The sequence below is a fragment of the Salvelinus sp. IW2-2015 genome, linkage group LG19 (assembly GCF_002910315.2).
Source record: "Salvelinus sp. IW2-2015 linkage group LG19, ASM291031v2, whole genome shotgun sequence".
Taxonomy (NCBI): domain Eukaryota; kingdom Metazoa; phylum Chordata; class Actinopteri; order Salmoniformes; family Salmonidae; genus Salvelinus; species Salvelinus sp. IW2-2015.
The window spans coordinates 7,004,252-7,031,725 of record NC_036859.1 but is presented as its reverse complement, the minus strand read 5'-3'; the positions used below and the strand labels follow the sequence as shown (position 1 = coordinate 7,031,725).

General features: G+C 43.0%; 1 protein-coding gene across 1 annotated transcript; it reads left to right on the top strand.

Annotated features, from left to right (window-relative positions):
* Positions 1-221: 221 nt before the first annotated feature.
* On the top strand, positions 222-25,590 carry LOC111979034 (elongation factor 2b). The gene is made up of 14 exons (XM_024009320.2): positions 222-348; positions 8,820-9,034; positions 11,113-11,294; positions 13,265-13,476; positions 13,703-13,881; positions 16,387-16,492; positions 16,633-16,885; positions 17,018-17,213; positions 17,317-17,440; positions 17,648-17,890; positions 21,687-22,040; positions 22,261-22,443; positions 22,590-22,722; positions 25,014-25,590. The coding sequence occupies exons 1-14, from the start codon at positions 346-348 to the stop codon at positions 25,205-25,207; spliced, it is 2,577 nt and encodes an 858-aa protein (XP_023865088.1). The 5' UTR covers positions 222-345; the 3' UTR covers positions 25,208-25,590.
* The last annotated feature ends 1,884 nt before the right edge of the window (positions 25,591-27,474 follow it).

Genomic DNA, 27,474 nt, shown 5'->3' with positions numbered 1-27,474 from the left:
GGAATCATGTCAGAATAATGAATGCAAATTGTACCAATGTTCCAAAACGTTTTTGTACTGAACCTGCCCAACCGAACTATATGAGCGCCGCTCTTTGTCTGTCTGGAAAGCCTCCGCAAATGAAAACGTTTGGGGGATCGGGTCGGCCCGTGCAGAACCCGCCCATAACTAACCCCGCCCCGTTCCATAGCGAGGGGCTACTACACCGAGCTTATCAAATAAACGTGATACAATGCAGCGTAGGCTGTCATAAGCGTTCTCTTTCCTGCCTATCCTTGGACGAGGAAGGCGGTGTATTCGCAGTGTTCCTTTTACCAACAAGTTCATCTACGAACATCAGACAAAATGGTAAGTCGAGTTTGAAGTGTTTTACTATGATAAAGGTGAACCGGAAATTCTGTGTTGTCAGTGGTTAAAGAGTTGGCTCATGTCCTTCATCGGTGACCGGTTGAAATTAACCGGGCGGGGTGAAGCAGCCTCCGAACCGAAGATGGATGCTCAATCTGTTCGAACGGCATGACGATGTTTAGAAAACCGCGGCGGACAACGCCAAATAAACCTCAATTTGAGATACTGATTTGAAAGCTTCCAATTTCTCGGAATAATTTCGTTTGAGGAATATGAGGGATGTCTGAATCTACGCAGCTGTCATGTTGGTTTTTATTATCTAGTTAGCCATCTTTAGAGGTTGTCTGTCTGTTGTATAACTGGGCCCCTACATAGAGTAACTATCACCCGCTTTGCTTTTGGGAGGACAGGACTTTGCGGTGTTATTGACCACAGTAACTTTAACTGTTCACACGTGTCATTGCATCGGTATTCTAAACAGTTGGTAATGGTAACTGTGTCCGGTGTCTAATTGTAAAGGTATGACGTACATTAGCTAGTACATAATGTTCAAGTTTTCTAAATTTGCCACCTAACAGTAAAACGTCAGTTATTTGGTCAAAGGGGGCATGTATGGCATTACTTTGTTTGAGATAAATTGGCTAGCTACGGGTATGTGCTGGAATCGCAAAAATGTAAGCCTGCAAGTGCAGCGTGATGCAGTTGTGCACAATGGGCAATTCCCTGTAGTGCGTCATCGTTTTCTATTATAGTAGGCTGGACACATTCAATGTTTACGTTCTCTGATTAAAATTAGTTTTTTGCATCCGCCATGGAGCCCGGTTTAATAATAATAMCGTATGTCCCAGCTGCTTGCCGTAGTTTTGAAGTATTCGCGAAAAAAACAGACCTAATTGTAGTGAATTTCTCACCCTCCCATCTCGTATTAACACGGTGGCACCAACTCGCCTCCGGAACGTTCTATTCCCATCCCATTGTCCTGCGTCACAATGCCAGCTTCGCAATGACATCTACCGGCGTAAACCTTGTAACACAGGAGGTTGGTTGCACCTTAATTGGGGAGGAATGGCTCGTGGTAATGGCTGGAGCGCAATATGTGGAACGGTATCAAATACATTAAAGAAATGGGTTCGATGTGTTTGATTCCATTCGCTCCTTTCCAGCCATTATGAGCCGTCCTCCCCTCAGCAGCCTCCACTGCCTTGTAGGGTTTAGGCTTCAAATCTAATTTTATTTTTCACATGTGCTGAATACAACCAGTGTAGACCTTACTCTTAAATGCTTACTTACAAGCCCATAACCAACAATGCAGTTCAAGAAATAGTTAAGAAAATATTTACTAAATAAAGGAAAGTTAAAAAGTAATACAATAACAAGGCTATATACAGGGGGTACTGGTACCAAGTCAATGTGAGGGGGTACAGGTTAGTCAAGGTAATTTGTACCTGTAAAGTGACTATGCATAGATAATAAGCAGTGAGTAGCAGCAGCGTAAAAACAATGTAAATAGTCCGGGTGGACATTTTTATTAATTGTTCAGCAGTCTTATGGCTTGGGGGTAGAAGCTGTTAAGGATCCTTTTGGACCTAGACTTGGCATTCCGGTACCGCTTGCCGTGCGGTAGCAGAGAGAATGTCTATGACTTGGGTGACTGGAGTCTTTGACCATTTTTGAGCCTTCCTATGACACCGCCTAGTGTGGTATATAGGTCCTGGATGGCAGGAAACCTGGCCCCAGTGATGTACTGTAGCGCCTTGCGGTCAGATGCCGAACAGTTGCCATACCAGACGGTGATGCAACCGGTCAGGATGGTGCAACTGTATAACTTTTTGAGGATCTGGGGACACATGACAAATGCTTACCTCAGGTAAGTTAAAGTGGAACTGAGTGTTTAAACTACTTTGCAGATATGAAAATAATCATATCAGTCAGAAATATCACATTCCTGGTTTATGCTTCAAAACCAACTTTATAAGAGGTTTTAAACTAGTTTAGTTCTATTTGACTCAAAATCCCATGACATACAGTAAGTTGTTGTTGGCAGAAAAGATGGATGCAGTTCAATACATTTCTTGGTATTCCCAAAAATATTGCTATCGGGTTGTAAATCACAGCTGGCCTGTACATTGTTTGCTGCCTTCACCCATTCAGCATGCACAAGGCCTGTGGGCTGACTAGGACACACAAGCGAGTGTAAATTAGTTGTCAACTACTAATTACAGCCGGATGCGCTCGCATTGGTGAATTCAACTTCAATTGCGCTGCTTTGATGTGTCCCGTTTACAGCGCGCAGCAGTGGGAAAGTGTACAGACACATGCCACGGTTCTAGCTAGGCTACTAAAATGTTGCAGTCTGGCTTCAGTTTTTAAAGCTTGACAATGAATAACCAAAAGACAACTTGCAACAGAACAACATGCCAATTAGAAACAAGCAAGCCTATTATTGCAACATTTGAGCAGTAGCCTAGATTGGCTACCATACAGCGATGCTGCATTCAACCAGACAGCGATCCATGTAGTGCATAAACAATGAAGAACATGTTTAACCCTCCTGCTGTGTTCTAGTCGAATTGGACCGATTCTCTGAAAAATGTAATTCATTTAATCTGATTGTCATAAGGTTCCGTGACTTTGTCAACACAGGGAATCTGAACACACAAAATATATTTTGATGATTTTCATAACATTTTGGCGGTTTTATTTAACTTTTGTACACCTGTGGCGTTCCTGGTCAAAAATGACTGGTCATTAGAAATTAATGGATGAGACTACAATTAGTGTATAACATTAGGTTAAATGTTACAACCTATAGCTTTGTTTTTTGGCGTTAAATACTTTTTGATTAGGGTTACATATTATGCAAGCATAGCACCAAAGGCTGGACAAATATTATTTCTTTGTTTTTTAATGTTAAAATGCTGTATTTAGCATCCTATGTACATAAGTGGATATTATAAAGGGCTATATTTTTTTCTAATAAAACGATGGCCCGTGAATTCATTAGGTGTTTTTTTTATTTTTTATATATATGGCCCGTGCGAATGTTCCCATTCAGTTGTTAAAAATGTGGGTTGGGGCAAGCTGCAGAAGGACGAGCAGGCTACTATTTCCCATCGTTTATCAGTGCAATTTTGACAGCAACTAGCTGAAAGTTTGAGAGGGTTCATCTAATGTTCCCTCGTAAGATTTTTAGCTCCTCTGGCTAGCATTAGTTGTTGATGTGCATAAGAAAGTGTGGGAGTCTACCTTTTTTGTTCATGTTAATTTGATCAATAGGACTGTGACGTTCCCAAATGTAAGAGGACTCCCTTGGCATTTACATATTTGCACAAATCTTTTCAGGTGTGGCTGTTGTGGCTGTTGGCGGATGTGTTCTAAGGATCTACATTTGAGCTGTGGCTACTGCCTGTAAACGTTCAGTTCAAAGTGAATGATGGCAGGCCTGTGTGGTAAATGGATCATTTACATATAGGCCTACTGTAGCTCTGATTGGCTGTAGCGCGTCTCCGTAGACTCCGGTCCTGGACAATGTTTTTATTTACTGCCGTGTCTATTTGTCCAAAAGCGCGGCTGCTTTCCCGCGTTATATTGCTATAGAATTTTTACAGATGCCTTACTATATGTAAGTCCCCCAAATTCTATGAATTTATGAAAATGTGAAGGATCAAATCTACAGTGCATTTGGAATGTATTCAGACCCCTTTACTTTTTCCACATTGTTACATTACAGCCTTATTCTAAAATGTATTCAATTGTTCCCCCCCCTCATCAATCTTCACACAATACCCCATAAAGACAAAGCAAAAATATTTTTATTTTTTTATGTTTGCAAATTTATAAAACAATATATTTATAGCACATTTACGTAAGTATTCAGACCTTTTACTCAGTACTATGTTGAAGCACCTTTATCAGTGATTACAGCCTCGAGTCTTCTTGGGTATGATGCGACAAGCTTGGCACAYCTGTAGTTGGTCAGTTTCTCCCATTCTTCTCTGCAGATCCTCAAGCTCTGTCAGGTTGGACGGRGAGTGTCACTGCACAGCTATTCTCAGGTCTCTCCAGAGATGTTCGATCAGGTACAAGTCCGGGATCTGGCTGGGCCACTAAAGGACATTCGGAGACTTGTCCCAAAGCCACTCCTGTGTTGTCTTGGCTGTGTGCTTAGGGTCGTTGTCCTGTTGGATAGTGAACCTTCGCCCCAGTCTGAGGTCCTGAGCGCTCTGGAGCAGGTTTTCATCAAGGATCTCTTTGTACTTTGCTCYGTTCATCTTTCCCTTGATCCCAGACCCTGAAAAATATCCCCACAGCATGATGCTGCCACCACCATGCTTCACCATAGGGATGGTGCCAGGTTTCTTCCAGACATGACGCTTGGCATTCAGGCCAAAGAGTTCAATCTTGGTTTCATCAGACCAGAGAATCTTCTTTCTCATGGTCTGAGAGTCTTTAGGAACTTTTGGTAAACTACAAGCGGGCTCTCATGTGCTTTTTACTGAGTGGATTCCGTCTCTACCATAAATGCCTGATTGGTGGAGTGCTGCAGAGATGGTTGTCCTTCTGGAAGTTTCTCCCATCTCCACAGWGGAACTCTGGAGCTCTGTCAGTGACYATCARGTTCTTGGTCACYTCCCTGACCAAAGCCCTTCTCTCCCGATTGCTCTGTTTGGCTGGGCGRCCAGCTCTASGAAGAGTCTTGGTAGTTCCAAACTTCTTCCRTTTAAGAATTATGGAGGCCACTGTGTTCTTGGGTGCTCGCGTTCCTGTGGGTGTATATGAACAGATTTTAATTAAAATGTTGCTAAAACACTGTCAGTTCTACTTCAGTATTAACATGTTCACGGCTACTTGGTGAGTGATATCACATTGTGGTGACTCATGGTGGTAGAGATGGCTGGCGCCTATCCATCAAAAGTGAAACATTTTCTGGTCATGATTAACCATATTTTTGTAAAACCTTAWCAAAACGGGTGTCCCTGTCTTTTTCAAGATGTGGCTGATTTTTTAAACTGCCAGATTTGTTTTTATGAAGAAATAATAAAAAATAAAAAAATGGATATTTGTTGTTTCTAAATGGCTGCTCTGTAATTTGATATGCGTCAATCTGTATGTTCATAGGCATCGACTTGAGCGTATGCTGCGCATGTTCACTGAGTTGCAAACCAAATGGATGGGTCTAGCTCATTGATTTGTAGATCTGATGCACTTTCTACCTCAGATTTTGAGCCCAGTGAGTGTTGCGARTGAGGTATGTACTACCCGCAAATGACCACAGGGAGTAGCAAGAGCTATAAACCATACTGTTTGCCGGAAGAACTTAACCCTAGCCGTAACCATAAGTCTAGGGTTTAGTAATAATATTATGCTAGTTAATAGGGATAGGTGTCCTGTTAATGGGACAGTTATAAATCATGCACCGCGTTATGCAGATTTGAGAGAAACCACAAATGTCAGTATAGATGTCTTACATTGGCTGGAAGCTTAAATTCTTGTTAATATAACTGCACTGTACAATTTACAGTAGCTATCATGGTGAAAAAATTCCATGCAATTGTTTGAGGAGCTCCTAACAACGAAATACTTTTTCCCCAATGCGATAGGTTTGATAACTTCACCTCTGAAGGTGAAATATGTATTTACATTCTGAAATCTTGCTCTGATTTATCATCCAAAGGGTCCCAGAGATAACATGAAGTGTCGTTTTGTTAGATAAAATCCTTTTTCATATCCTAAAAAGGTCCATATAGCATGCACGATCGATTTTGTATTTCCACTCGTTCAATTTGCAAGGACTCTGTGAAAATCTCACCCTAAACATTGTTTCAACGAGTCAAATCACGTTCGTCTCTATTCCTCAGAGATCCTAGAAGGTAACAAGACTTCACTATTTCATTAGGGGTGTAGTATATCCTATAGGACACCATATTTGGTCCGAGAGCAACGCCTTCATGGCACGCCGATGACGCGGGCGKTCATCACTTGAAGGACTGTATCTTTGTCAAATAAGCACCAATCGGGGTCAAACAAAGCTAGCTAGATAGCCAATGAGCTGGGTTTTATGGGAGTATCTGGAAACCCTGTCTCGGTCGCAAAATGTAGGTGCTAACCTTTTGCGACAGCATGCCTTTTCCTTTTGGACACAACGTAGAAGAATATTCAGAGTTATGAAAACTGGTTGTTTTGCAAATGTTGAACTTAAAATATGGATACTAATACTTGGAAAGCTAAACCAAGTCCAAGTATACAGATTTGATGATATTCTTGCAGAAAAATTGAATATGAATGCGAATGTCCCCTTCACGATTTGCCCAAATGTACTTGRGGACTTCTCACTAAAAGTGTTCTTGTTCACTAATTTTTCAAGTTATCAATCTGAAACTTTGCACATACACTGCTGCCATCTTGTGGACACTATCGGAATTACGACCAGTGATGGCTAGAACTGGGACATTTCTCTTGCATTTCAAAGATGGTGGTAGAATTTATTTTTTATTTTCTTCTACCAGATCTATTGTGTAATTCTCCTACATTCAATTCACATTTCCACAAACTTCAAAGTGTTTCCTTTCAAATGGTACCAAGAATATGCATATCCTTGCTTCAAGGCCTGAGCTACAAGCAGTTGGATTTGGGTATGTCATTTAGGCGAAAATTGGGGGGGAAAGGGGTCTATCCCTAAGAAGTACCAGTAGTAAATGTTATTTTATCAACCTATAAGTATTAGCTTTTTTAAGTGATTTGTTATTGTATGGTATTTATTGCAAGTGAAAACAGCTGATAAACGAGCCACATTTTTTTWTTTTTTATGTGGTTTGAACTGGGTGTGACCAAGTAACCTCGATGAAACTCCAGCAATTGGCGTAGGATAGGTGGGGCAGGGGCCTTCCGAGGGGTGCATCAGTTTAAGGCACTGCATCGCAGTGCTTGAGGCATCACTACAGACCCAGGTTCAATCCCAGGCTGTGACACAACCGGCCGTGAACGGAAGTCCCATAGGGCGGAGCACAATTGGCCCAGCGTCGTCCGGGTTAGGGGAGGGTTTGGCCGGGGGGGCTTTACTTGGCTCATTGTGCTCTAGCGACTCTTTGTGGCRGGCCGGGTGCCTGCAGGCTGACTTCGGTAGTCAGTTGAACAGTGTTTCCTCCGACACATTGGTGCAGCTGGCTTCCGGGTTAAGCGGGCGGGTGTTAAGACGCGCGGTTTGGCAGGTCATGTTTTGGAGGACGAAGGACCAGACCTTCGCCTCTCCTGAGCCAGTTGGGGAGTTGTAGTGATGACACAAGATAAAAAAAAAGGGGGTAAAGTCAATAAAAATAAAGGATAAGTGGGGCAGGTTTGAGACTGATCTCAAATAATATGACAAATATACTTTATTTCTAAGTTGCCTCCAGTGTCTTTACGGTCTGCTGTAAATTAATAACTTTTAATTGCTAAATATTTCCAATAGATGGCAGCATAAGGCCACGAGGCATCAGTTATAAGCTACAGTTGAGGCCGGTTGGACGTACTACCAAGTAATCTAAAACGACGTTGGAGGCAGCTTATGGTATTGAAACTAACATTACATTCTCTGGCAACCGCTCTGGTGGACATTTCTGCAGTCAGCATGCCAATTGCATGCTCCCTTAACTTGAGACATCTATGCTATTGTGTTGTGACACAACTGCACATTTTAGTGGCCTTTTATTGTCCCCAGCACAAGGTKCACCTGTGTAATGACCATGCTCTTTAATCAACTTCTTGATATCCCACACCTGTCAGGTGGAGGAGAAATGGAGAGGAGAAAGGATGCTCACTAACAGGGATATAAACAAATGTGTGCACAAAATGAGAGAAACAAGCTTTTTGTTCATATGGAACATTTCTGGGATTTCAGCTCATGAAACAAGGGACCAACACTTACATGTTGCATTTGTTTGGTGCCATTTAGGGATGATTGAATTCTAAGCTTTAATCCACTCAGAAAAAGCTCAGTGACAGTTCATTTCAACTCATTTGCTATGGCCTCGCGCTAGTGTTCCAGCTCAGCCAAAGTTCCTTTGGCAGTTTTTCAGCCTTGGATGAATTTTTACTCATTCTATTGTCATTTAATGTCATTAAGGTAATTCTTCCAGGGAGATGTGATGTGGGAGAGCCATTATCTTTACACTGTACTCCTCAGAGGGTATGTAGTGAAGATGTCTCCCACATTACCTCCGGAGGTAGTTTGGGAGGCATCTCTTAAAGAGATTTGAATCTAGATCTCTTTACACTATGCAATTATCTCTCTTGGACCTAGTTTGTGTCGTCAAAGTAGTGTAAAGAGTCCCATAGTCATGTATGTCATTGAGMGACTACGTGAGCATTTGACATACGTGAGTTAGGGTTCGCCCCCAAATGAATGAATTAACCCTTTAATTTAGCCAGGCTAGTCATCAAGACGAGAGCATATTTTTTTTACAATAATGTCTTGATTGATCTGTGCTCTTCAGGTGAACTTTACAGTGGACCAGATCCGTGCGATCATGGACAAGAAGTCCAACATCCGTAACATGTCTGTGATCGCTCACGTGGACCACGGCAAGTCCACGCTGACGGACTCCCTGGTGTCTAAAGCCGGGATCATCGYGGGGTCTCGCGCCGGAGAGACTCGCTTCACAGACACGCGCAAAGACGAGCAGGAGCGGTGTATTACCATCAAGTCCACGTAAGTAGTACAGGGTCATATTCATTAGTGCACACTGTTGCAAAACGTTTTGCAACTAAAACCGAAAACAAKGGTTTCTTATAGGACAAGTTCATGTCGTCCGTCCCAGTTTTGGCCCGTTTGCCTCGGTTTCATTCATAGTGATTAGAACCCAGGAGTGCGTGTGTTTGGGTACTACATCTATAGTACAGGAATTGGTAGATTGTATGCTGCTTGAGTTTTTTGAAATTATTGACGTCACGACTTGTTGGCCTTCATCTGAATAAATGTAAATTATTACAAAGTAATTTCTCAAACTTGAAGAGCGAGATCTGTATCTTCACCACCCTCATGTGATCTTCTATAGACTACAGGTTGTTTTCTGATCACTGTCTTTTCCCACGGTTGTATATTGCTGTCGTATGAACAGTGCTGTACGGAGGACAGTGTGTTGTAAAATGCACACTTTCGTATGGGCTTATCTAACATAGTGCCTTCAGAAAGTATTCAAACCCCTTGACTTTTGACACATTTTGTTACACCTGCATTTAAAATGGATTAAATTGAGATTGTCACTGGCCTACACACAATACCCCATAATGGAATTATGTTTTTAGAAATTTTTACAAATGAAAAGCTGAAATGTCTTGAATCAAGTATTCAACCCTTTATGGTAAGCCTAAATGAGTTCAGGAGTAAAAATTTGCTAGGTAAGTAGCGTGGACTCTGTGCACTAGTGTTTAACATTTAAATATATATATATTTTTTAATGACTACCTCAATTCTGTGTGTGGGKTACAGAGATATCTGTAMCATCCCTCAGTCGAACAGTGAATTTCAAACGGATTCAACCACAAAAAAACAGGGAGGTTTTCCAATGCCTAGCAAAAAAGGGCACCTATTGGTAGATGGGTAAAATAAAAAGACAGAATATCCCATTGAGCACGGTGAAGTTATTATTTACGCTTTGGAGGGTGTATCAATACACCCAGTCACTACAAAGATACAGGCTTCCTTCCTAACTCTGTTGCTGGCGAGGAAGTAAACCGCTCAAGGATTTCACCATGATGCCAGTGGTGACTTTTAAAACTGTTAGTTTAATGGCTGTGATAGGATATAACCAATGGATCAACAACATTGTATACTGAACMAAAAATATAAACGCAACAATTTCAACGATTTTACTGAGTTACAGTTCATATAAGGACATCAGTCTATTGAAATAAATTAATTAGGCCCTAATCTCTGGATTTCACATGACTGGGCAGTCGGGCCCCCGCCTACTTGGCAGTCGGGGCCACCCAATCAGAATGATGATTTTGTTTCCCACAAAAGGGCTTTATTACAGACAGAAATACTACTCAGCACTTTTTGGGATAAAATGAAACGGAATAGAGCTAAGCACAGGAAAAATCCTAGAGGAAAACCTGGTTTTCAGACACTGGGAGAAAATTCACCTTTCAGCAGGACAATAACCTAAAACACAAGGCCAAATATCTACAATAGTGTTGCATTGAATAAGTCTCCTAGTTTTGAATAAAATCGGCTTAAATCTATGGCCAGACTTAAATGCTGTCTAGCAATGATCAACAACCAACTTGACAGATCTTGGTGAATTTAAAAAAGAATAATGTGCAAATATTGTAAAATCCAGGTGTGCAAAGCTCTTAGACTTACAGCTGTAAATGCTGCCAAAGGTGATTTCTAGCATGTATTGACTCAGGGGTGTGAATTCAGGCTGTCAAGGGGTATGACTACTTTCTGAAGGCACTGTATGTATGGCTGAAAACAACACTGTCTGTACTTACGCCTGAGCTGAAAAAGCCAGATTAGAGGTAGAAAACACTGATTTACCATGCTTTGGAGATTCGTCTTTGGCTTTACACAAATGACAAACAGCGAAGCAGGATAAGTTACAGTGCAGCTTGTTCAGTGCTGTTCTGTCGTTCCCCCTGCACACATCAACTTGACTACTATCCCTGTTAGTCTGCATCCCACAGCTGACGGGGACACTTGGTTTTAGACACCTATATAATAATTTTAAAAATATATAATTTAATGTTGAAACATCTACCATTCACCTCCCTCACTCTTCTCAGGGCCATCTCTATGTACTACGAGCTGGGGGAAAATGACATGGCCTTCATCAAGCAGACTAAGGATGGGCTTGGCTTCCTCATCAACCTGATCGACTCCCCGGGCCACGTGGACTTCTCCTCTGAGGTCACAGCCGCCCTCAGGGTCACAGACGGAGCGCTGGTGGTGGTCGACTGTGTCTCAGGTAGACTCTCCTTTCTTACTCACTGTCTTTGTTTCTCTTGCTCTCTCCTTTCTCACTGGGAGATTCTCAATTGCAAATGACGTTTACAGAGGTGGAATTCCAAATTAAATGTGTAAAGTAGTAAAAAGACATTTAGCTAGTTGTGCAACATGTTATAGATAAAAGGATAAGTAGCATGTCATTTTTAAATATGTGCATACTTTTCTCCTCTGAGTAAACATCTGATTTCAAAGGGGGTGTTGCGGATTTCAAAACTCTTCCGCGAAGGACTGGTAGGATATTTTTGTGCTTCCTTGACGGGAGGAGGCGAGGACACTTCCGTTCGCCTACTAACTAATTTTCCTTTTCTATATTGGATTTGCTCAACTCCTGTGTGCTCTCTCGCCTCCTTTTGGAGAGAAAAAAAAGTCAGGCTCCTGAGAGGGGCAGCGTTCTAAGGCACTGCATCTGTGCTAGAGGCGTCTCTACAGACACCCTGGTTCGAATCCAGGTTGTATCACAACCGGCTGTGATTGGGAGTCCCATAGTGTGGCGCACAATTGGCCAAGCGTCGTCCGGGTTAGGATTTGGCCGGGGTAGGCCGTCATTGTAAATAAGAACAAATTCTTAACTGACTTGCCTAGTTAAATAAAAATTGAGGCGGCGAGGAGAGGGTGTGGACAAAAAATGCGCTTGTATGAAATTAATCTCCTTCCCCACTCGTGCATCATCAGGCAAATTACGTTTACAGGGGTGGATCCCAAAATAAATGTGTAAAGTAATGCACAACTAACTACATAAATTTTCAAGACATTTCATAGATAAAAAGATGAGTAGCTCATTGTTTTTTTAACATGCATGCTTTACTACTCCGACAAAACTAAAGCTGATTCAAAGTGGGTGTGGCAGATTGCAAAACTCTCCCGCGAAGGACTCTGGTAGGATATTAGGGCCCTATAAAATCTGCGTTAAGTAGATCGCGGATGGAATCACTGAATCCAGACATTAAAACGGAATTCAACAATATAATTTGTTTTATTGAACTTATTAGTAAAGAAATCAACTTATGTTGAATTTTAGAATATACATTCTTTTTCCCAAGATTATCAAAATGCATCAGCGATTCATATTTTCCTTCAACTTTCTGAATAGGCAACGGCACAGGAATGCACCTGTCTGTGTGCGTGCATTTGTCTACCACTTTGTAGCTGTTAGCGACGATGCTAATGTAACGACGACCGTCTTCTGGTAGATGGAGAGGTTCCCCAAAACGTTCTCAATTAGCTGTTAACTACAAAGTAGCTTATGCCTGCCTTGCGGAATGATATCATGATCATTTACATCAATCCAGTGGCCATTAGTTTTGCGTACTTTGCAATCACATGAGCGCTACAGAAACATCGCTAACGCTCACCAAAAATAGGCTGGTGCACAGTTGACTTAGTGTAACTACACCCCAAAATCCATTAAAAAAATGTAAAAAGATTTTCCCAGACCTCAAAAGTGGTCTGATGTGGTTTATTAAGCATTGTGGACATAAATGTTGTCTTAATATAATAAAAATACAAAACTGAATGACAGAAACCCGTTAAAACAAAACTGAACGGGATTTGGGGGAAATTAAGCTTATTTGATATGGCACTAGGATACACATGGCTATCCTTGATGAAAGGTGGCTATCGAGGAGGGGAGGACCCTTCTGTTCGCCTACTAACGAATGTATTTCTCCTCGACCACTTATCTATCAGTTTCCGGGTCAGGGAGGAGAGGGTGGAGGACAGACCTTTTGCCCATTGTCCTTCTTTCTCTCGCTCAGGCCTTTCTCAATGTCCTTTCTCTCGCTTCCTCTCTCTCATTGTTCCGGTCCCCTTTCTCTCGCTTCCTCTCTCTCATTGTTCCGGTCCCCTTTCTCTCAGGGAAGTCTTTCTTGCCCTCTCAATTTCTGTCTTTGGATTTTCATATAACACCCTCATTCTCCATCCCCTGTTCAGGTGTGTGTGTGCAGACAGAGACTGTGTTGAGGCAGGCCATTGCTGAGCGCATCAAGCCGGTGCTGATGATGAACAAGATGGACCGGGCCCTGCTGGAGCTGCAGCTGGAGCCTGAGGACCTGTTCCAGACCTTCCAGCGCATCGTGGAGAACGTCAACGTCATCATCGCCACCTATGGAGAGGATGAAGCAGGACCAATGGGCGCCATTATGGTGAGAGGGACACACACCTGACAAGAATACATCTAAGTAGTGATCAGTTGGATTGAATTCCTTGTAAATTCCCGCCAATTTAGGAGTGGAGTTGCACCGCTATGGAGAAAATTCATGTCCAGTTCAACTGACAGATTTAAATGGGACTTGTCTCCAAACTCTGACGTGATCAAAGGGAAACATGTTTGGCCTAAGACAACGACATGGTCCTCTTGTCGTCCCTCAGATTGACCCCGTGATCGGTACCGTAGGGTTTGGGTCTGGCCTCCACGGCTGGGCCTTCACCCTCAAGCAGTTTGCTGAGATGTACGTGGCCAAGTTTTCTGCTGGCAAAGACACCCAGTTGGGACCAGCAGAGAGATGTAAGAAGGTGGAGGACATGATGAAGAAGCTGTGGGGAGAGAGGTACACACACACATATACCACTACACACAAACTGTACATGCATACACACACACACACACACACACACACTGTATGTACTTGCGTACGTAATCGCACACACACTGTACGAGTCAACTTTGGACACCTACTTATTCAAGGGTTTTACATTGTAGAATAATAGTGAAGACATTAAACTATGAAATAACACTCATGGAATCATGTAGTAACCAAAAAAGTATTAAACAAATCAAATATATTTTAGATCCTTCAAAGTAGCCACCCTTTGCCTTGATGACGGCTTTGCACACTCTTGGCATTCTCTCAACCAGCTTCACCTGGAATGCCTTTTCAACAGTCTTGAAGGAGTTCCCACATGCTGAGCACTTGTTGGCTGCTTTTCCTTCACTCTGCGGTCCAACTCATCCCAAACCATCTCAATTGGGTTTAGGTCGGGTAATTGTGGAGGCCAGGTCATCTGATGCAGCACTCCATCACTCTCCTTCTTGGTCAAATAACCTTTCCACAGCCTGGAGGTGTGTTGGGTCATTGTCCTGTTGAAAAACAAATTGTAGTGCCACTAAGCTCAAACCAGATTGGATGGTGTATCGTTGCAGAATGCTGTGGTAGCCATGCTGGTTAAGTGTGCCTTGAATTCTAAATAAATCACTGACAGTGCCACCATGCTTCACGGCGGGAACCACACATGCGGAGATCATCCGTTCACCTACTCTGCGTCTCACAAAGACACCGGCGGTTGGAAGCGTAAAATCTCAAATTTAGACTCATCAGACCAAAGGACAGATTTCCACTGGTCTAATGTCCATTGCTCGTGTTTCTTGGCCCAAGCAAGTCTAATTTTATTGGAGTCCTTTAGTAGTGGTTTCTTTGCAGCAAATCAACCATGAAGACCTGATTTCAGGCTGGTGACTCTAATGAACTTATCCTCTGCAGCAGAGGTAACTCTGGGTCGTCCTTTGGCGGTCCTCATGAGAGCCAGTTTCATCATAGTGCTGGTTTCTGATGGTTTTTGCGACTGCACTTTCAAAGTTCTTAATTTTCCGGATTGACTGACCATGTCTTAAACTAATGATAGACTGTCGTTTCTCTTTGTTTATTTGCACTGTTCTTGCCATAATATGAATTTGGTATTTTATAGGGCTATCTTCTGTATAGCACCCCTACTTTGTCACAACACAACTGATTGGCTCAAATGAATTAAGAAGGAAAGAAATTCCCCAAATTAACTTTACAAGCCACACCTGTTAACTTAACTGGAATGCATTCCAGGTGACTACCTCATGAAGCTGGTTGAGAGCATGCCAAGAGTTACAAAGTTGTCATCAAGGCCAAGGGTGGCTACTTTGAAGAGTCTAAAATATTTTTTAACACTTATTTGGTTACTACATGATTCCGTGTTATTTCATAGTTTTGAGGTCTTCACCATTCTAACATGTAAAAAAATAAATAAAAAAATAATAAAAAAATAAAGAAACGAGTAGGTGTCAACTTGACAAACACTGTACATGGACACACATCCTGTACATGTGTAAACACACAGAAGTGTAATAAGAGAGGACTTGAGGAAGAATCTGTGGACAGTAGGCTCTATGCATCTGACAGAATAGTGGGGCAAGAGGTACACGCAGAGGTGAAAGAAGGGTGGGAGACACAATGTAGACAGGTACACACTCGGATTGCGTTCCAGATAGACATTCTCTGCGGCCTGTGCAGATTGTAAGATCTACACAATGTCTTGAAGTGTAACATCTCAGGAATCACACGAATGTGGAGTGATCCTATAATTTCTACAGAGCTGCACTGAGAATTTGTATCTGGAATGCACATTCTCCATCTCTCTCTCTCTGGGCGCACTTGATTTAGAAGGCCTATCATGCTGGGTAGGTATAACTTGTACCTTAGGACCAATGAAATGGTTTCAAAGGGGACGACGACGCCTACCCCGGCATTTCAGACTTATTAAATTAAGTGTCCCTGTTCTCTCTCGCTTTCTCAATCACACGCACACAGGTGAGGGCGTGGCAATATTGAAAAGTGTTTGCAGGTTTGTGACGTGACACGGGCAGCCACCTATATGTACAGGGTTTCTCTCTGTATGGAGACCTGTTGAAGACAAAGTAAACATATTTGGGAGCCTAAAACGCAGGTGCGCACTCTTCTCTTATGCTGGCAAACAATCTGATGTGTTGCAAAAATGTCCTGTCTTTGGCTGGTGACTTGTCACAGCTGATTGTATCGTACTGAATGTAAATGCTTGCGAGTTCCTGGCTGTCGTAGTGACATGAAATGTAGTTAACTGTTGAACTTGTCTTTTTTCCTTGAGTCTTAATAGCACTGGTTTTCCATTTAACTTCCTGAATAGAGAGACTTCAATTGGAATGGACCTCAACCAAGCTTGCAACTTGTTGAATGTGCGTTTTGTTGAAATGTGCGTTGCTGTGGATAAGAGTGTCTGCTAATTGACTGGATTGTCAATGAAAATATTTTGTGTGTATATCCATCCGGCAGGTTTTTTGACCCAGCCACTGGGAAGTTCAGTAAGACTGCCACTGGCCCCGATGGTAAAAAGCTGCCCCGCACCTTCTCTCAACTCGTGCTGGATCCAATCTTCAAGGTGAGACTGGCCATGACGCCCCTAAAGTGTTTTCATTGATTAATTTATGCAATGCATTGACCCGTATTAATGTATCAATATTTTCTTTTGAAAGGATGAAAATCAACTGTCTAACCCTCACCCGTTCTCCCTCCCTCCAGGTATTCGATGCCGTCATGAACTTCAAGAAAGAGGAGACGGCCAAGCTGATAGAGAAGCTGGACATCAAGCTGGACACGGAGGACAAGGAGAAGGAGGGTAAGCCCCTGTTGAAGGCTGTGATGCGTCGCTGGCTGCCGGCCGGAGAGGCTCTACTCCAGATGATCACCATCCACCTGCCCTCCCCCGTCACCGCCCAGAAGTACCGCTGTGAGCTGCTCTACGAGGGACCAGGAGACGACGAGGCCGCCATGGGTGAGGACAGGCACGCACACCGAGACACATGCACCCCCAAACAACTGACTGGAGGCAGAGAAAAGTACACTGCCTGTCCTAATTAATATAAAGTCTCATATACTTAGACACCCCCCTTTCCTCTTCTCTCAGGTATCAAGAACTGCGACCCCAAGGCACCTCTGATGATGTACATTTCTAAGATGGTGCCCACAACAGATAAAGGTCGCTTCTACGCCTTCGGCCGTGTCTTCTCTGGCTGCGTGTCCACCGGTCTGAAGGTGCGCATCATGGGACCAAACTTCACCCCCGGGAAGAAGGAAGACCTCTACGTCAAACCCATCCAGAGGTGTGTGTGGTACCATTTAGAGCGCCAGATACGTGTGTGACGTGAACTTTTAAATATTGTATATTCTCTCCCCTCAATCTCTTCTCTCGTCCTCCCTCCATAGGACCATTCTGATGATGGGGCGCTACGTAGAGCCCATTGAGGATGTACCATGTGGGAACATTGTTGGTCTGGTTGGAGTAGACCAGTATCTGATTAAGACAGGGACCATCACCACCTTTGAACAGGTAGCTTGTACATCTCATCACATTATACTATAGGAAAACTGAAGGCCACATTGACTTTTAATGACAAAGAAGGATTTTCCATTCAATTTATTTTCCACTCCTAGGCTTTTGCTCTGGTCAAAAGTAGTGCACTATGTAGGGAATAGGGTGCCATTTTGGATGAACAATAGATTAATATTTCTCCCGTCTTATATGCTCGTCCAACAGGCCCACAACATGCGTGTGATGAAGTTCAGCGTTAGCCCCGTGGTGAGAGTGGCTGTGGAGGCCAAGAACCCTGCTGACCTGCCCAAGCTGGTGGAGGGCCTGAAGCGGCTGGCCAAGTCTGACCCCATGGTGCAGTGCATCATCGAGGAGTCTGGCGAGCACATCATCGCCGGGGCCGGAGAGCTCCATCTGGAGATCTGTCTCAAGGATCTGGAGGAGGACCACGCTGGCATTCCACTGAAGGTGAGGGAGGGGGAGGAACAGGCTACATATGAGATGGGGTTGAATGCGCTTTCTCCAAGTACAGTACAAATGGTACACTACAGAGAAGGGGATTTTGTTTTCCACTGCCTAACAAAGAGAATCTGCCATAGGGAGTGGGTGTCTTTACTCTGTAGACATTACAGGACGTGGCAAGACTGCCGTCAAGGAAATATGTATGTGTAGACGAATGCACCGTCTTAACTAGGTATGGGCATAGTAATTCAAATATCCGAACGGACGTTAGTATTCGAATACTTGCGAGAGTGTTCTTTTATTTGGGAGGGGGGAAATCATAGGCCTAATTTTAACAATAAAAAGGCTTTGTCTAAATAAAAGTATGTGACATTGCTACACACAAGGATATACCATGACATCTGAAATTCTTAATTCAATAAAATAAGCGTTTGAATGTAGTTTGACGTCCATACCGTAGCCTCGGATTTCACACACTACCCCATAATGACAAAGCAAAAACATATTACATTTTTTGCAAACATATTACAAATAGACACCTTATTTACATAAGTATTCAGACCCTTTGCTATGAGACTCGAAATTAAGCTCTGGTGCATCCTGTTTCAGTTGATCATCCTGAGTCCACCTGTGGTAAATTCAATTGATTGGCCATGACATGATTTGGAAAGGCGCACACCTGTCTATATAAGGTCCCACGAGACCAAGGAATGAAGTCGAAGGAATTGTCCGTAGAGCTCCGAGACAGGATTGTGTCGGCACAGTTCTGTGGAAGGGTACCACAACATTTCTGCAGCATTGAAGGTCCCCAAGAACACAGTGGCTTTCATTCTTAAATGGAAGAAGTTTGAAACCACCAAGACTCTTCCTAGAGCTGGCCGCCCGGCCAAACTAAGCAATCAGGGGAGAAGGATCTTGGTCATGACAGAGCTCTGTGGAGATGGGAGAACCTTCCAGAAGGACAACCATCTCTGCAGCACTCCACCAATCAGGTCTTAATGGTAGAGTGGCCAGAAGGAAGCCACTCTTCAGTAAAAGGCACATGATACCCCACCTGGAGTTTGCCAAAAGGCACCTAAAGGACCATGAGAAGCAAGATTCTCTGGCCTGAATACCAAGTGTCACATCTGGAGAAAACCTGGCACCATCCCTACGGTGAAGCGTGGTGGCAGCATCATGCTGTGGGGATGTTTTTCAGGGACTGGGAGACTAGTCTGGATCGAGGTAAAGATGAACAGCGCAAAGTACAGAGATCTTTGTTGAAAACCTGCTCCGGACCTCAGACTGGGGCGAAGGTTCACCTTCCAACAGGACAACAAACCGAAGCACACAGCCAAGACAACGCAGGAGTGGCTTTGAGACAAGTCTGAATGTCCTTGAGTGGCCCAGCAGGTGCCTGGACTTAAACCCGATCAAACATCCCTGGAGACCTAAAAATAGCTGTTCAGCAACGCTCCCCTTCCAACCTGACGACAGCTTGAGATGATCTGCAGAGAAGAATGGGAGAAACTCCACAAATACAGGTGTGCCAAGTAGGGATGCACGATATCGGAATTGTCCAATATAGCTAAAAATGCCAACATCGGTATCGGCCTGTCTAGTTTAACAGCGACATTAAAAAAAATGTCAAAGCTACCGTGCAAATCTAATATAACGTAGGTACACGTAACATTTTGCGCTACACGTGCAACACAGCATTCCTAACCTAGCACACAATGTCTGCTGTGTGGATTAAGCAATCATTTGAAAGATTAAGACAATTTCAGCGAGACAGCTCAAAGGCGAAATCCTTTTTAAAGCCAAGATGATGGAATTCATTGCCCTTGACAATCAACCGTTCTGTCGCGGGTGGTGTTGGTTTTCGCTGACTGGTCGAGCACCGGTACACACTACCAAGTGCGCTATTTTTCAGATGTTGCCCTACCGGAGTTACACAATAATAGCGTAACTTCTATTAGCTTCACGACATACATACTATAGAACACCGTTTGGGTCTTTGCGTGTCAAAAAATATACAGTAGCACTGTCAAAGCTGTACAAAAGTCTGTAAACACCGACCAGTAGAAACTGCAGTCATTTTCATTATTCTTACCAATGATTTATGAATCCTTGTGAGTAAGTATTAGCTAGGTTGCCATTTGTTGTTCTCCGATTGCAATTGAACTTCAGTTCATGAAAGTAAATAGCTAGCCAGCTACTTAACCCTGTTGCCCTAAGCTAACGTTATAAGCAGCCAGCTAGCTTCATCTGGCTAGTGAGGCTCGACCGGACCTGGTTATGTGTTGTGAAGCTAGCCCTATACGGATTAGGCACAATAGTGGACTCTGCGGTTTGCAATGACGCAAATGAATACAAATAGTAGAATTATGCCATACTTTTATTTAAGGCTAACCGCAAAGTCCACTATTGTGGCTAATCCTTATTGTGGCTAGCTTCACATAGCTGGGTCCGACCACCATTAATCAAATAAGGACTTTTTTATAAATTATGGTTATTTTAGATGACATCTAGATTACGTCGTTTTGCATCCATGAGCTAGCTAGCTTTTTTTATGACCAGCACTGTAGGTGCGCCAGACAACTTTAACAGCATCATAGCATACGTACCGATGAATCGTTGACATATGAAATACGAGTGATAGTGTAATCAATGTGTAATAACTACGTTAAAAAAATGTATGAACGCGTTAAATTATGTGAAGTGCGGTCCTGATTGGTCAAATAGTGTTTCAGGCGTATCTTTTTTGACACGCAAAGACCCAAACGGYGTTCCATAGAAATCCTGGTTGAGAATAAAACGACTGAACAATGAAACAAAACAGCAAGTAAGTGAAATAAATAGCTTTTGATTGTTTTACTGCTAATGGGGACATGCGTACATGCCATCAAAATAACTTTTTGGTGTGTGTACCTTTTAAAAAAAAWAAWAATAATTAGGCAAGTCTGTTAAGAACACATTATTTACAATGACGGCCCGGACCACGCTGGGCCAATTGTGCACTGCCCTATGGGACTCCCAATCACGACCGGATGTGATGCAGCCTGGATTTGAATCAGGGACTGTAGTGACGTCTCTTGCACTAAGATGCAGTGCCTTAGACTGCTGTGTTTGTGTGTTAACTGTACTAGAATGCTTAAAAGGCCGCTAAAATTTTAAATATCGGTATCGGGGGTTTTTTGGCAAGGAAAGTATCATCCAAAAAGGTCATATCGGTGCATCACTAGTGCCAAGCTTGTAGCGTCATACCCAAGAAGACTCGATGCTGTAATCGCTGCCAAAGGTGTTTCAACAAAGTACTGTAAAGAATCTGAATACTTATGTAAATGTGATATTTTAGTTTTTTGTATTTTGCACATCTCTAATCTGTTATCTTTGTCATTATGAGGTATTGTGTGTAGATTGAGTTTATCTTTTTAAGTCAATTTTAGTATAAGGCTGTAAAGTAACTGTGGAAAAAGTCAAGAGGTCTGAATACTTTCCGAAGGCACAGTAGCTGGCTAGCTTCTTTAAATTGATTTGATGCAGTCAAGACAGGCACTACCAGATGGGATGATAACCTATCTGTACGACTACTCTCTCCCATATCAAACTCACCATCCACTGCCCATTCCCCGCACTTCTGCAAGCAAGCAAAGCGGGACTTCTCCCAAGTCGCGCAGCAAGCCAGTTCCCAAGTTGTCTTTTTTTTTTTTATCACGTATTTAGACTATCCAGGTATCCCAAAACATTTCATGAGTGAAGTTATTTAAAATGCCCATCCCTAGTCCTAACCTGACAACTCTCTCTCGCTTCCCCCTAACAGAAATCAGACCCGGTGGTGTCCTACAGGGAGACTGTGTCTGAGGAGTCTGAAGTGATGTGCCTGTCCAAGTCCCCCAACAAGCACAACCGTCTGTACATGCGGGCCAAACCATTCCCCGACGGCCTGGCCGAGGACATCGAGAAGGGCGACGTCAGCCCCCGGCAGGAGCTCAAGATCCGCGCCCGCTTCCTGGCTGACAAGTACGAGTGGGACGTGTCGGAGGCCCGTAAGATCTGGTGCTTTGGTCCCGACGGCACTGGGCCCAACCTGCTGATGGACGTGACCAAGGGAGTCCAGTACCTGAACGAGATCAAGGACAGCGTGGTGGCCGGCTTCCAGTGGGCCGTTAAGGAGGTGGGTTTACTTTTAGTTAGTTAAGCTTGACAACCAACTAAGGCACAGTCAATTTTCCTTGCTAAAGCTTATTGAAGCATTGCAGTTCAAATCTGCATTCATGACTTCCGTGCGTAAGTAGACTTGAATCTGCCGTTTAGGCCATGCTACAGGTACCAAGTTTTCTTAGTCTTTTCTCTATCCTGAGTTGTGAAGTGGTGTTCCTTCTTCCCTCCTACAGGGTGTGCTGTGTGAGGAGAACATGCGTGCGATCCGCTTTGACATCCACGATGTGACCCTGCACACAGACGCCATTCACCGCGGTGGCGGACAGATCATCCCTACCGCCCGCAGAGTGCTGTACGCCTGCCAGCTCACTGCACAGCCAAGACTCATGGAGCCTGTCTACCTGGTCGAGATCCAGGTGTGTGTGTGTGCATGCGGGTGGTGTGCGACTACTTTGACACTTGAACTCGACCACTGTCTTACATTGAATTGTATGCTAGGCTATTGGGGGCTATTTGGAATCAAGTGTGACATGACGGAGTCATGCGTTTCCTGTCTCTGCAGTGCCCAGAGCAGGTAGTGGGCGGGATCTACGGCGTGCTGAACAGGAAGCGAGGTCACGTGTTTGAGGAGTCCCAGGTGATTGGCACGCCCATGTTCATCGTCAAGGCCTACCTTCCTGTCAACGAGTCATTCGGTGAGTGAGAGTTAACTTTATCCAGGGCTTACCAGGGAAAATTTGAATTTCAGTGTACTTGCCGGAATTTAAATGGAACTGACCCCAACCCAGTGTAGAACATTTCTTCTTATTTGATGGGTGATGTATAGAGATGACCCATTGCCTTGACACAACCTTCTGAACATTTCACTGTTTTAATTCTCAAGCTACCAACTTATTTTACATACAACAATTACCAACTGGGGTAATTTTGACCCCAAGAAACTATTGGAATCACAGCAACATAACTTTCTTATCAAAACATCCTTAAACATGTCATTAATGTTATCAGAGTGAAGAAAAGGCCAAAATATTATTTTAGCATTTTGTTTTTGTATATTCTGTAAAACTTCTGTGTGGCTTCTTTTCCAAAGTACAATCCACATTAGTACTAAACTAAATTTAACATCTGAATATACTATCATTTAGTTTTCAGAATATGTATGTGGTAAAAACGACTGCCATTTAAAGGGACAGTACACCAACATTTTGAAATRTACTTAATTTGATTTACAAAAAGTGATCCTGAGAAACAACAAATTGCATTATTGCTGTTAGTGAAACAACGTTAGCCGTACGGCTATGGCAGCATGCCCAAAATTGATATGCGTTAGTTAGTTACTTTACACCAAATGGTATAGCACCCAAAATATCCTAAGCTACACAAAGAATATTGGATATGAATTCTGGTATTTTAACATTTACAGTATTGTTTTGGGAGAATGCACACCAATACAGCACTATTCTTTACATTCAGAGGGTAGCTGGTTTCTTTAGTTTTACCAAGTGTTCATACCACTGACAAACTTATGAGCTGTTTTGACTGCAACTTATTCATATATCTAAAGGTAATTCTAATTTTGAACACAGTCATACCTAGTTATAACCATAAGCGAGTACTAGGGATGTAATGACTCACGGATAGGCGTCGGTCCCCGATTCAAAGCATCGGTCGGCGGACCCAGTCAACTGTGACAGTCATTGATCTACAAGTCATTTTGCATGATGAACAACCCCACAGTATATTAGTTGCCTAGTTGTGCTATGTATTAATTGGCTATGTCATCGCTSATTTGTAAACAAATATTGATACATTACTTGCTCAAATCTGCAAAATTACAAGTTGATTAGTGGGCGACAGTGATTTCAGAACCAAAGTGGGTGGGGACAAAACATAGGCTATGTTGTCACCCCTAATCTGATAGTGGTAGATCCCTAGTTTCCCTTATGGCTCAGGTCAGGTGCCTACTAGGGGCAGGATTGTTATGTTGGGCCTCAAGTTTCCACTCTGATGCTATGTTTGTAGCCTAGTGGATAGAGCGTTGGACTTGTAACCGAACGGTTGCAAGATCGAATCCCTGAGCTGACAAGGTAAAAATCTGTCGTTCTGCCCCTGAACAAGGCAGTTAACCCACTGTTCTTAGGCCGCCATTGAAAATAAGAATTTGTTCTTAACTGACTTGCCTAGTTAAAGGTTTAAAATACACTTGGGAGGTGGAAATTTACTAGTTATGGAGTGGTAAATACCAGTTGGATGCATTCATGTGATTTGAACTCGTTGAGAAATGCTGATTGGCTAATGGCCAACAAACTGTCAACCATAAACTAAAAGTACAGCTATCATGCTTGTAAACAAATCAGTTCAAAAACCACATTAATAGATTGCTTTTTATAAATAATGTTTTGTTGCATTTTAACTGCCGAAAATGCTGTTGGAGGCCATTTCCTTAGTAGGTGACAGAGGTCACCATGTGGGAGAAGTGGGTGCTCAGGATGATAGACAAGTTTCCCACTAGTAATTACCAGTTGGACGGCTGTTCAAGTGGACTTTTCCCAGTTGTATTTTGGTTAGGAGCTCAACATAACACTGCCTCCTTCAGTGCCAGRTGCACACTTGTGACTCATAAAGGGAGCGTGTCTGTAGCGCAGTACATCTCCCAGTCTGTGAGAATGTGATGACCTACTAGTTGTATGAATTTGGGATCTATCATCCCACAACTGTCCCAGAGTCTGTTTTGGAATAGGCTATTTCGTTCTTGACAAGCTGACCAATAGAATAGGTAGCCTACATGTTTCTACTATAGTAGATTGACATAGGCTACTGATTTTAGTTTGTAACTTGTCTTGTTGGCTGAGATAGAATAACTACACATTTACTAACGTGTTCAAAGTGCACATCAGAATTCGGTAAGCAGGACCGCACATTGCTACATCCTCGACTTGCATGTTCTGTTAATATCATCTTCACCCCCCCCTCTCTCCTCCCCCAGGTTTCACAGCTGACCTGCGCTCCAACACGGGCGGCCAGGCCTTCCCCCAGTGTGTGTTTGACCACTGGCAGATCCTCCAGGGGGACCCCCAGGACCCTACCACCAAGACTGCCGTTGTGGTGGCAGAGACCAGGAAACGCAAGGGGCTCAAAGAGGGCATCCCCGCCTTAGACAACTACCTGGACAAATTGTAAATGCTAGTWCTGAATCCCAAATGGACCCCTAGACACTACAACCCCCTCTAGGCACTACAATTTAAGTTGTTGGCTAGGCGTAAGCAATATGGGGAAGATTTCACCTAGCCTATCAGAGGGTAATGTGGATCTATAAGTATATTGCTTATGGTATACCTATCCGACCCTTTTAGATCTACAGTGCCTAAAGGAATGGACTAGGGGTTGGTTTGGAATTTAGTGGATGTCTGACCATTCCTCCCCCCATTCCTTCTATTCCTCCACTGTACGAGTGAGGGGTGGGACTGTACAGTGCGCAGTGGCGCTTGCCTAAATGGAAACCTGGTGAAACCAAACCAAGGATACAAATGTGTAAATCATAATAAAGATGAATAGAAATTGTACTTGGGGTGGACTTCTGTTCATATGCGGTTGAATTTTAATAAAAAATATTACTGGTCAGTTGATTTGACTTGTAGAACAGTGATTCTCAGATGGTGGATCAGGACAGCGAGAGATTAAGTTAAATGCTAGCATAAATTGTATAATTTTGAACGCATGATAAAGAAAGCAGCCCAAGACAGATTGTGTTGACAGCTTTGGTACTGTTTCGGGACCAAAAAGGATTAAAAGGGACAGCCTGCAGTTGCTACATCCATTTCTGTACCCATATTCTTCAAGCTAAACTTATAAATGCCTCGTGAGCTTAGTTCAACTGCTGTACCCCATCAGAACCACAAGTTTGTTTACTCCCAATGGTTGTAAAAAGTTCATGTAAACAACCATGTTGAGGTTATATAGTTTAACTTTAGTTTTCGTATCCTGGATGGTCAGTCCTTGCATCCATAGCGGTCTATGAATGAGTGGTTACATTTCTTCAGCCCCATCCCTATGCTTTTTACTGAAACCAGCACAAAACGTCTTGTTTCTACTGCTGATTGAAGCTTTAACTAGGTTAAGGTCTGGATTCAATCAGTATCGTGTTAGAGCCGCKCTAAAATGTTAATTTCAGATTGAGCCGCCATATGCAGCATTAACTGAACGCGGTCTCCGCGACCAAAAGAACATTGCCTTTAATTGTCAATCGCGTTATAAAGCACATCTTCAATGCTAGGTCTTAAATAGGGTCCGTGCTATGTGGGCTACCTTGGGACGTCCCTACCGCGTATGAMATTTTAAAACGTTGAAAGGGTTAAATTGAGGGTATGGACGTCCTAAGGATTCCAGATATCACTAACCGATTTGAATGACGCTCTACCGCGCTAAAGTACAAAATGGCAGATATAGAAATAATGACAAGAGAAAGACTTMATTTGAATGGGGAGATTTATAGCCTCAGTCTGAGGTGTTACAATAGAACCTTCACGCATTCGAGTGTTTGAACTTGTAACGCGGCTGCATAGGATATGCAGTCTGGTGTGGATTCGTTGCATCTGATGAGTGTGCGATAGGTAACTTGCTGTCTAGACCTGGGCGCGCCATCCACGCATGTTGATTTTGTCCATCCACACCAGGACAAACTGGTTGAAATATCACAACGAACTCTGAACCAACTATATTCATTTGTTGCTAGCTAATTTGTCCTGGGATAAACATTGGGTTATTTTACCTGATATGTACAACGTCCTCTACTCCGACAATTAATCCACCGATTAATGGGCAGATTTAGTTCCAAATATTGTCTTCACGTGGCGGTTGGCAACCAACTAAGGTGCATTACCGCCACCGACTGGAGTGTGGACCTCAGTTCATCTTTCAATCACACACGTGGGTTTATGCTCTTAAAAACCAATGATGGGAGAGGCGGGACTTGCAGCGCATCACAAATGGAACAAAGTTATATTGAATACACCGTACCCAAACCGGCTGCGCGCGTGCGCACGTTGCAATATTCAAAACAAACTCTAAACCAGTTATATTAATTTGGGGACAGGTCGAAAATTATTAAACATTTGTCAATTTAKYTAGGGATATAAACGTTTTATTTTACCTCAAATGCACAAGGTCCTCTACTTCGACAATTAATCCAAACATAAAACGGTCAACYGAATCGTTTCTAGTCATCTCTTCTCCTTCCAGGCTTTTTCTTCTTTGGACTTTATATTGCGATTGGCAACTAACTTGCATAAGTGTTACAACCACGTGGGTATCTGCTTCTATAAACCAATGAGATGGGAGAGGCAGGATGCAATCAGCTCACAAATAGAACTGACTTCTATTTTATCACTTGGCAACGCAGAGTGAATAATTGAATAACATGTCTAAATGTATTTTGCGACACGAGCGGT